A 12,500-nucleotide genomic window follows, 5' to 3' on the forward strand; every position below is an offset into this window, starting at 1 on the left:
GTTGAATATAACCACCTATGCACATGCTCATTTCCAATACATTTCTTCCAATTTTGAAACGTAGCCAAAAATCTCTAGGATTGAGTGAGTTAAGAAAGTTGGGTATTGTGTGAAATTCGTTGCCCAAGAAAATGGTATATAGGTCAATCTCTACGTCATCGATTTGGTCCAGTTGGCTACGGATACACTCTGTCATTAGCACTAAAATTATGCAAATGATATTATGCATTATGAGCGAACTTAAGTTATTCTATCTAATATGATAACGATGATGCTATAGGGAATGAGATTAGCGGAAGAGTAGCGTCTCTTGATTGGACGTCACCTTACAGAGAGAACGTCACTTTAGTTTTGCGCATGCGTCTCTCTCGTCCTCGATTTCGGTGAAGTGTCTCAAGCCGCTTTCACTGGAAGCGAGGACGAGAGACGCATGCGCACAACCAACATGACGTTCTCTCTCTAATAACTTTTCCGCCGGTGAAGTCCAATCAAGGGAGGCTACTCTTCCGCTAATCTCATTCTCTATAGGTGACATGTCAAGGCCAAGTGATCGGGGCTGTTATTGCTGATACTCAAGCCCGAGCCAGGGCAGCTGCTAAAATGGTCAAGATAGAATACGAGGAAAGAACTCCTGTCATTACTATAAAGGTAAGTGCTATATATGTAGTAGTAATGGTAGTAGTAGTAGTAGTAGTAGTAGTAGTAGTAGTAGTAGTAGTAGTAGTAGTAGTAGTAGTAGTAGTAGTAGTAGTCGTCGTAATAATAATAATAATAATAATAATAATAATAATAATAATAATAATAATAATGATGATGATGATGTGTGATAATAATAATAATAATAATAATAATATAATAATAATAATGATAATATAATAATAATAATAATAATAATATAATAATAATAATAATAATAATAATAATAATAATAATAATAATAATAATAATAATAATAATAATAATATAATAATAATAATAATAATAATAATAATAATAATAATAATAATAATAATAATAATAATAATAATAATAATATATAATAATAATAATAATAATAATAATAATAATATAATAATAATAATAATAATAATAATAATAATAATAATAATAATATAACTTTATTCATCCATAAAAATGGAAATTCGTTTACAGACGTGGCATGCATGAAAATATATAAACACAAATGTCGAGAATCTGTGGCGACAATGTATACATATATATATATATATATATATATATATATATATATATTATATATATATATATATATATATATATATATATATATATAGAATATATATGCAAATGCACAAAAATGTAAAAATATACAACCAAGAACCAATAGCAACACTGTATATATTATTAATTTGATAAATTGAGATAGGCCATACCTTATTCTCATACGTAACGAAGAGAGTCAAACCCCCAGTTTCATGTTTGTGGCTATAAACTGACCTGGCTATATGTGACCCATCGTCTCAAAACGGTATTATGCTGAAAGGTCAATTTTAAGCTTAACTGGTCACGAAAATGAAATTTTGGTTTCAGCACTTTAAAATTCTATATTCTTTCTTCAATAATCAATACATGGACTCAACACAATGTTTTTGGTCATAGATTTTTTTCTCAGCACTTTGATCATCCCGACATAATACCGTTTTGAGGAGACGGGTGACATATCATATTATGCCCGTTTCAGGATGCCATCAAAACCAACTCTTTATACGACGGAACAGTGAGATCAGACTTTGGTGACCTTGAAGCAGGGTTCAAACAGAGTGACCACATTGTGGATGGCGAGGCTTACATCAACGGTCAAAATCATTTCTACATGGAGACAATTGCGACCAGAGCTGTGCCTCTGGAGAATGGAGAGATGGAGGTCTTTTGCTGTACTCAGAATCTTAATCGTCTCCAGGTAATTGGATTCAGTAGTCTGATGTCACGCCGCTCGGCAACGGCGGCCATCTTGGTTCTAAACAAAGAAAATCATTACTTTTTATTCTTCATGCTGGCTAGAACTTTTCATATGCCTTGTGATCAGAATGTGTAAAAGTCAAAACATGATCAAATTTATGTTTTTTTTCTTTCTCTGGATATGCTCTTATGGTCGCCGGAGAAATATTTCATACGGCGTCCGCCATTGTTCCGATAGTTTAGAGCCAGTGTTACTAAGTTACCATGCGTCATTAGGAAGGAAGTGACGTTACGACAGTTGAAGAGTATTATGTTGGCATGTGTTTAGTATCGATTTTGTTGGATCTTCCTGCCTGGTTAGATTGATTTTCTAACTTAATTTTATCACTGCGGCTATGTCGTCTTGTTTTATGACACTCGCTTTCGGATCGGAAGGTCCTGGGTTCGAGCCTCGCTCGGCGCATAGTTGAGTCCTTGTAGAAGACTCTTTACTCACATTCTCTCACCGTACTCAGGTGTAAAATGAGTACCTGGCCGTTAGCAGCATTGTCCCTGTCCGAAACAAAATGTATTGTCGCCTAACCAGCGCCATATCTATTATTTAATGTTAAGTGTTGCTGTTGGCCGGGGACCCCTTGTAAAGCGCTTTGAGCACGTTTGGTGGCTTTTGTGCTATACAAGACGCACAAGTTCAAGTTCAAATTGATTTTCATCATTTCAACAATTGGACCATATTGACGCGGTGGTTCGTAAAGACTTATCGGCTATGTGATCTAGTGGTATGACACTCGCATTCGGATCGGAAGGTCCTGGGTTTTAGCCTCGCGCTCGGTGCATAGTTGAGTCCTTGGAAAAGGCTCTTTACTCACATTCTCACAGTACTCAGGTGTAAATGAGTACCTGGCCGTTAACAGCGTTGTCATGTCGAAAATTGTAATATCGCCTAAGGCGTTATGTCCCGTCTACATGTAAATGTTGCTTTGACAGTACACCTTGTAAAGCGCTTTGAGCACATTTAGTGGTATTGCGCTATATAGGAATGAGATTGCGGAAGGTATCGTCCTTGATTGGACGTCACATAGTCTGTGACGTCACGGCGGAAATTTAGAGAGAGAGACGAGAGCTGGACAACAACATGACGTTCTCTCTAATAACTTTTCCGCCGGTGACGTCACAGACTATGGGTGACGTCCAATCAAGGGACGATACTCTTCCGCTAATCTCATTCCCTATAAATGCTCATTTTAAAAAATCAACTAAAATTTTGGTCTTTGTTTCAGTTTGACATAGCGACAGCTTTAGATGTTATTGCCAGTAAAGTTGTGGTTCGTACCAAAAGAATGGGTATGTTCTTTGAAATGATGATTAGATTGTCAATCGTAATAGTGATGATAGTAATAATGATGATGGCTATATTAATAATAATAATAATAATAATAATAATAATAATAATAATAATAATAATAATAATAATGATATAATAATAATAATAATAATAATAATAATAATATAATAATAATAATAATAATAGTAATAATAATAATAATAATAATAATAATAATAATAATAATAATAATAATAATGATGATGGTTGTTATTCAGATATTTACCACGATATTAAAATCTACTTTAATGTTTCAGGCCTGTATGGCCAGGGCCAGTTTCAGGACTGTCTGTGACATGTGTCTAAGTTATTGTCGACTGTCGTTGAAGTGATTCCGGACATTCAATGTTGATTAATAGGCGTTTCCGTCAATCCGGACAGCTGTTGTAGTTGTGTATTATATTATTTGTGTTGAATGTGGCCTCAAGAGGATGCTTAACAACATAACATAACATATGGTATAGGGTAAAATAAGTTAAAATCCGTTGAATGCCCTTAATATTAATAGTAATGCCATGAATCTATTGATTAAAGATTACAATAATGATACACGTGGTAAAGATAGTATTTCAACTTAAATGTACTCATGTATATGTGATGTACAAACATATATCTTTAACCGTGACATGTAAAGCACACACACACACACATACACACAAGCACACACACGCACACACACACACACACACTCATACATATAGAAGATAACCATAATAAGGTAACAATGCACATAATATATACACACAAGATTGAAAGCCATGTCAACAGCAGTGCAAACAAGTATTATTCGTCATATTTAAATCTCCCATCATATAATTCCCTGTCTACGAACACCTTGAAATAATCCATAGATTTTGCATTCTTCGTTTCAAATTTCCAATTGTTCCATTCTGGACAATACGAATACCAAACCAGTTTTGTCTTATGTTTGTTTGCATTTGGTGACAAAAATCTTAAACTTGTCCCCTCCAGTAAAAGTAATATTAGAATATGAAAAACCCCCCAGAAAGGTATATCCTATCTAGGCTATGTACCAATCTGTAAACCTGGATTAAATCCCCACGAATTCTTCTATATTTCAAACTTGGTAAGTCAAGAAATTCTAACCTTTTCTCATAAGATAGATACTGTATGGCATACATCTTTTTGGTAGCTCTCCTATGTACACTTTCAATACTAATAGATTGTCTTTTATATAATGGACTCGAGATGCAATTTCCGTATTCTAGAATTGGTCGAACGAGCGATTTATACAAATATAAAAATGTGGTTTTATCAAGACTTATAAAGGTTCTATATATTATTCTCATCTTTCTCTTTGCACGGCTTACACAATTATCAATATGAACATCAAAATTCAAAAGTGAATCAAAAGTAGCTCCCACATCCTTTTCATAAGGCACACCAGAAAGTAGATTTGACATAGAAGTATCGGTAAAATTATTATGACATGGATTATTTTTTCTTATATGTAATACTTTACATTTCGAAACCTTAAAATCCAAATGCCATGTTGTTGACCATTTGAAAAGTGAAAATATTTTATCTGCAAGCAGTTTGCAGACTGAATTTATGCCACAAGATAAATATTAATATAAAGAAATAAAGTGTCCATACGCTTCTTGGGTACACGTAATTACATTCTTAAATCTACCCACCCATTGACAATGATTCTTGTATCCACGTACTCAACAGGAGAATTAACAAATGGCCAATTTATCAGTCTAGAGATGGAGAGAGAGCACCAAATAAACATGAATGACCAATCAAGGTGCTCGACAGAAGGACAGGTCATCATCTTCGACTGAGAATGGACACAACAGTTAGAACTATGTGGAGGATGTCCAGAGCAGGTGCCTGGACATGTGGCTGCGGACTTGAAATGAATGGAATCATGTCTAATGAATGTCCAAGGTACAACCAGTTGAGAAGAACTTCTGCCTGACCCCCCATACTCAAGAAGCTGTACGCAGTGGGACGACTCGACACTGTGGGTTCATTCACCAGCGATACATGTGACGTGACGGGAACGAAGAAGAAGAAGAAGAAGATTATTAAGAAAGTCAATAATCCAGTAAATGATATTCCCTTTAAATCCATGTGCTTTTAGTTTAATGAATTATCTCTTATGTGGTACCGAATCTAAAGCCTTGCGGAAATCAAGATAAACAACATCAATACATTGGTCACGATCAAAATCCTCCATCACCTGTAAACGTTCAGTAATCATGATCGCTTTGATCTAAAACCATACTGGTTATCGTTTAGCATCGTATGACTTTCCACCGTTTTTTACGTTTATGACTTTCATGAAAGTCCATTATTCGGTCTTTCAAGATAGATAATTTTGATGATAATTTTTTTTCTTCCAGGCATATATTGTTTTGTTGACGGTGTGTACCTGTTGTTTTTCATAAGAATTTCCATGAAACACCATGGTCTAGCTTGTTGTATTTTAATTTACAAATATGTTGGACGAGGTTTGTATATGTTTTTTGTTGGTGTTTCTAAAGATTTAGGTATGAAGATGGCCAAACAGTCCTGAAACATTAATGTAGACTTCAAAATCGTGGTTAATATCTGAATAATAATTGTTCCTCATTGTTGCTATTAACATGCCGAGCACTCTTTGTACCATATTATTTGTATCATAAGATTTGCATCTGATTTCAGGAGGTGGATTCGGAGGCAAGGAGTCTCAGTGTGTCCTATCAGCGGTCCCAACAGCTGTGGCAGCCAGAAAGTAATCCAGATAATAATCTTTTTAATGATTTATAAACATGTGACCTTTTCTCTCATAATGGTATTATGTGGGAATGAAGTCAAGTAAAATGATCTAAAATTGAAAAAAATAAAAATGAAACTAAACTCGTTCTCCTCAATAAAAAATATAAACTGAACATGAGTTTTATATTCTAGACTATAAATGTAATTTTACGCGTCTAAATCATTCCCACACAATACCGTTTCGAAGAAATAGGTTACAAGAAGTAACGCTCCTTTATCAAATTGAGAAATTAGGGAGCAGGCACCGATGTAAGATAAAGATCTGAACAAGTGTGTATGAAACGGGGCCAGACAAAGAAAGAAAGAAAAATACAAGAAAAAAATCCTATTCCCCCCAAAAAATCGGTGTTCCTCGAGGGTGATTTTTTTCTTGTATTTTTCTTTCTTGTTTTGTATTCCTGGTACCGTTTCATACACATCTGTTTAGATCTTTAACGTCCACTTATGTATCGCATTTCCATGGATTTGCCATAATATCATTGTATCATAAATAAGGGTTGAATAGGTTTATTAACTCATTCAACCCTAACACCGACTATATCCGTAGTATACCCGGGGTTACTTTTACCCCATGCCTATTTATTACATTTTTATGAGACAAATTATAGGCGTAGTATCAAAGTTAATGTTTTTAGTTTTTACATGTTAATGATAGATGAATAAAAATAAATATGCACATGCTCATTTTAATACAGTTTTATCTTCCAATTTTGAAAAGTAGCAAAAATGTCTAGGACTGAGTGAGTTAACCTTTGAACACCCTGTAATGGTAAAATAAAAAGGTAAATATCGCTGCAAATCTTATTCAAGCCATGAATATAGATATTACCTAAATAACAGGTATGCAACAGTCGGTAGAGCACTCGCTTCACGCGCAAAGGGACCGAGATCGATCCCTGGTGCAGTCGAGATTTTTTTTCTGACCTCCCTGTCCACCCAGCAATGAATGGGTAGCTGCGTCTGTTAGATTTGGCGGAAAATACTTAGCGATAGACTAGTGTCCAAAGGATAGCAAGCAATTGCTATTGTCCGTTTCACGCTATAGAAACCGGGATAAACTCCGGCTCCATGGGCCGAATGGCTCTGAAGGACTACTTTTATCAGATTATTCATTAGCATTCTTTAAGTGCATATGGTGATGGATGACAACTTTTAAAAAGTGAATTTGTCGACGTTTACTTATTAGCAGGTCTGATGACCGACATTGTTATGGGCTCATTGTTGTAATGGAAATATTCTCAAACCATCGCAAAGTATTCTCCATTACATCAGTGTTAAGTCGAGCCGATAATACGCTTCAACAGTCGCAACGTCACTTCTCCCGTAATGACGAAGGTAACTTAGTAACTGGCTCTAAACCATCGGAACAATGGCGGATGCCCTATGAAATCTTTCTACGACGAGCATAAAAGCGTATCCAGAGGAAAAAAACATTATAAATCTGATCATGTTTTGACTTTTACACATTCTGATCACAAGACATATGAAAAGTTCTAGCCAGCATGAAGAATATAAAGTACCGATTTTCTTTGTTTAGAACCACGATGGCCGCCTTTGCTGCGCGACGTGACATCAGACTATTTAATCCAATTGCTTCCAGTTATCATATCTGCTAATATACACACCTACTATTATGCAAAACGCTTATTTCGAATTTATTATGTAACAAGATTGCATAGGACAGTCAGATGCGTCTTAGACAGAGATGAAGATATGGTCACAACAGGGAATCGGCACCCTTTCTTGGGAAAATACAAGGTAAATTGCATTTTTAAAAATTAAAAAACCAATGTGAACAACTTTTTTGTGATACTGCTTTATTCTAAAAAAGCGCAGTTTTTTTTTATTTTGGCCAAAAAAAAATTAATTATCGATCGATTAAGATGGTCCACAAATTGTTCAAAAATCTCAGAGCTAAGAAATCGATGGTAGCTTCGGTTTGTGACTTTGTGTTAATTCATCGGCCATCTTAGTGATTGTATGATTGGAATAAAAGTCCCCTGGCCAAACTGAAAAAATAATTTTTTTTTTGGTAAAATAAATTTTAAAATTGAGCTTTTATATAGTGCAATATCCACTAAATGTGCTCAAAGCGCTTTACAAGGGGTCCCTGGACAACAACAACATTTAACATTTAGGACGGGAAATGACGCCTGTTAGGCGATGTTATAATTTCTTTCGGACATAGACAACGCTGTTAACGGCCAGGTTCTCATTTTACACCTGAGTACGGTGAGAGAATGTGAGTAAAGAGCCTTCTCCAAGGACTCAACTATGCGCCGGGCGAGGCTCGAACCCAGGACCTTCCGATCCGAAAGCGAGTGTCATACAACAAGACCACATAGCCGCATGGCAGAATATCACGACGCCGAGAGAAAATGCCAGAAAATTTTATTGTTGTGTAGTTCAAAGATGAGCCTTGACGAGATTAGACAATTTGCGCTCTGGGTTGCTGATAACTTAGATTTTAGGCGACATTTTCTCTGTATCAGCCAGGAGATGGGTGCCGTTTATTGAGGACGCATTGCCCTATACCAATTGTCATCAGCATTTGCGCCTATCCTTATTAGTGCGCCTTCCCCTGCAAAAACAATATTACTCAGATGTCATTTGACAAGAAAAGAACCCAACTAGATCTGATAGTCATCAAGTCGTAAGCTTTAAACATTTTTCAATCTTTTTAGTTTTTAGTTGAGTTCAGACGTTTTCTTCAAAGCGAGATTTGAGATTTATTTTCTCCTTTTTGCATTATTTTTTTCTCTCTGAACGTTTTAATCAGTGTCTTTAAAACAAAAAATCCATTTTTGTACAAATTTAAAAAATAATTTGATAATTTCAAAGTTAGCTGATATTTTTTATGATAATACCTTTTTAAAACTTAAACTTGAGCTTTTATATAGGGCAATATCCACTAAACGTGCTCAAAGCGCTTCACAGGGGGTCCCTGGCCAACAGCAACACATAACATGTGGGACGAGACATGACGCCTGTCAGGCGATATTACAAATTTTTGGGACAGAGACAACGCTGTTAACGGCCAGGTACTCATTTTACACCTGAGTACGGTGGGAGAATGTGAGTAAAGAGCCTTCTCCAAGGACTCAACTATGCGCCGAAGAGGCTCGAACCCAGGACCTTCCGATCCGAAAGCGAGTGTCATACCACTAGACCACATAGCCGCACTTACAGGAGGTCAAAATTATTGGGTCACACTGTGTTATTTTTTCTGGGATATAACAGAGTGTGATATGATTAAAAAAAAATATATATATAAAGAAAACATGGTTGAATAAAATCGATAAATCATAAAATTTGACTGGCTGATTTTCCCTTCAAATACTTTCTGTGCATGACAGGTTGGATTTTCATCCGATGGAAAAATCATCGCTCTTGATCTTGAGATGTACAGCAATGGTGGGAACGCGATGGACCTTTCATTTGATGTGAGATGTGTTTAGGGGAAGGTGGGGACCAATGGTCATAGAGGACCAATGGGCCACCCCCTATATCCGGAACAGAAATTGAGTTATGGTTTTTAATCACCCATGTTTATGATTGTAGTGCTTTAATTTTCCTTTATGGCCAATATCTTTGTTTATAATGTTTTGATTGGAATGGTTATTTTTTTCGAGAGATGGGCAAATGGTGTTACTTGATGTGTGCCAAATATGAGAAGCCTCAATGCATTAGTTAATGAGTCAGAGGCCGAAACGTGTGGAAGTGGCCCATTAGTCCCCACCTTCCCCTACTTGGCGTTTGTTTTGATTTCAATTAGCCTATCTACTATTTAAATGTGAACGCTCTAAAAGTTAGTTTTCTTTTATTGATTTTGTAATATAATTGTATATTCTATGTCTTTGATGGTCTCACGATGCCTTTGTGGTATATTACAATCTGGTAATTCTAATCGTCCATTAGGCTAAGGGTTTATATATACAAATGTATAAAATGCATTTACATAGCGGCAAACATATACAGTTTTTGTGCTCTGCGGCTGTTTACATTTTTACTGACCAAACAAAAGGAAAATAATAATATTACTACTACTACTACTACTACTACTACTACTACTACTACTACTACTACTACTACTACTACTACTACTACTACTACTACTACTACTACTACTACTACTACTACTACTATTAATACTACTACTACTACTACTACTACTACTACTACTACTACTACTACTACTACTACTACTATACTTACTACACTACTACTACTACTACTACTATTATTACTACTACTACTACTACTACTACTACTATACTACTACTACTACTACTATTACTACACTACTACTACTACTACTACTATACTACTACTACTACTACTACTACTACTACTACTACTACTAACTACTACTACTAACTACTACTACTATACTACTACTACATACTACTATAATATAATAATAATAATAATAATAATAATAATAATAATAATAAATAACACTTGTTGAGCGCTGTAAACAAACCAAACATCTCAAAGCGCTTTACATATCATGAAATACATTATGATCACAGATAATCAAAATAAATTATTGAAGCAAAATACACAATGCCTAAATAATAGTATACAAACATTATGGTTTATAAAAGTACAGAAACATTATAGTTGGTTGTAAAAGTGGTGTAAAATGAATTTTGAAAAAGTTGGTTTTTAAAGCAGGGTTGAAGTTTGAGATATTCTCGATTTCTCTAATGGGTTGTGGTCGGGTATTCCAGAGTTTAGGGCCATAACATTGAAAAGAGCGATCGCCAAAAGATTATAACTTACTTTTTGGTACAGATTATAAAGTGGTGTCAAGTGATGATCGAGCGAAGGATTCTGTTCGAGGCTTAAGGTTTATTACCTCAGAAAGATGAAAGACGGGCTAAATTATTATGACATTTGAAAACCAATGAAGCAATTTTGTAATCTATTCTATAGCGTACAGGAAGCCAGTGCAAATTTTCCAAAGGTGGAGTGATATGGTCGACTTTTCTTTTTTTTTTTGATATATTATGCAGGATGCTGAATTTTGTAACCAATGTAATTTACCAGTTAGATTCAGTGGAAGACCTGACAAAAGGGAGATTTGATAAAACCAAAGAAATTATTAAGTTTTTAGAGACATTTTAGTTGAAAACCTTCTGACAAGGAATATTCTTTTGATCTCAAAACTCAAATTGTTGCAGATATTATTTACATGGAATGACGTTCGTGCCTTTGGTTTACTTTCTTTCTTTAACAGGTGCATATCGAACTCATTGAATTTATTATTTTTTGGCATTCTTCCCAAACAAATAAAAAATTGAGTCCCTGGCCAACAGCAACATTTAACATGTAGGGCGGGACATGACGCCTGTTAGGCGATATTACAATTATTTTCGGACAGAGACAACGCTATTAACGGCCAGGTACTCATTTTACACCTGAGTACGGTGAGAGAATGTGAGTTAAGAGTCTTCTCCAAGGACTCAACTATGCGCGGAGCGCGTGGCTCGAACCCAGGTCCTTCCGATCCGAAATCGAGTGTCATACCACCAGACCACATAGCCGCACAAATTGATCGAAACAACTGGGTCATCAGACATTTCCTGATAGATGATAGATTACCACAGGACATTGACTCATTCCATAGGACTGTTTCCATAGAGGAGAAAGCTTTTTCACCAACAATGGATTTCGAAATATTATTGATTTGGTTTGAGATGATCTTACATTTCTGGTGGATTTAAATGTGTCAATTAGCTTTTGCGAATTGTGGTAATCCATTTAGAAATGATGCTTAGAAATTTGATAATTGATCTCCAATTATGTTTCTACTCAAGGAATACTATGTAGATTTTATATCTTGTATAACAGGTTATGAAAAAAGCCGTCCTTCAACTTGATAATTGTTATTTCTTCCCCGCCTACCGTGTCGTTGGTCGGGTGTGTCGCACCAATATAATGTCTAACACAGCCTTCAGAGGGTTTGGGGCACCACAGGGCCATTTCATCATGGAGAACATTGTGGAGCGTGTGGCAGCTTTCCTCAATATCGACCTAGTACAGGCAAGTTTTTGCTCTTTTCGTGTTTTCCCCTGACATTTTTTGACACTACATTGCGATGTCTAATGCTGTTAATGTCAATAATACTGTTAGGATTGCCTCCAATCAGTATATAGTGGTCCCTGAGAACCATAAAACTCATGAAATCATCTGTCTTGGTTTCTGCAGCTTTAAATAGAAAATAGCATTTGTTGTTACCCTCTGGATAGGATGTTAGTGCAACATACTTTCCTCCAAATTTAACAAACCTAGCCAATCAATTACCCCTTGGTAGTATATCTTGCATCTGGGATCGATATAGATCTACTTGCTTATGACACAAGTGCTCTATCAACAGAGCTGCCGTGAAATCCATGTAGTTTAATCA

General features: G+C 35.6%; 1 protein-coding gene across 1 annotated transcript in view; it reads left to right on the forward strand.

Annotated features, from left to right (window-relative positions):
• The window catches only part of LOC144959882 (xanthine dehydrogenase/oxidase-like), a 54,703-nt gene that overhangs the window by 24,402 nt on the left and 17,801 nt on the right, over positions 1-12,500 (forward strand). The window contains 7 exon segments of the mRNA XM_078893079.1: positions 529-648; positions 1,700-1,918; positions 3,198-3,261; positions 5,975-6,044; positions 7,759-7,846; positions 9,445-9,531; positions 11,945-12,136. Of these exon segments, the coding sequence (XP_078749205.1) occupies positions 529-648; positions 1,700-1,918; positions 3,198-3,261; positions 5,975-6,044; positions 7,759-7,846; positions 9,445-9,531; positions 11,945-12,136 (840 nt within the window).

This window comes from Berghia stephanieae, chromosome 1, assembly GCF_034508935.2.
Source record: "Berghia stephanieae isolate SIO BIC M18660-M18661 chromosome 1, UCSD_Bste_1.3, whole genome shotgun sequence".
NCBI classification, from domain to species: domain Eukaryota; kingdom Metazoa; phylum Mollusca; class Gastropoda; order Nudibranchia; family Aeolidiidae; genus Berghia; species Berghia stephanieae.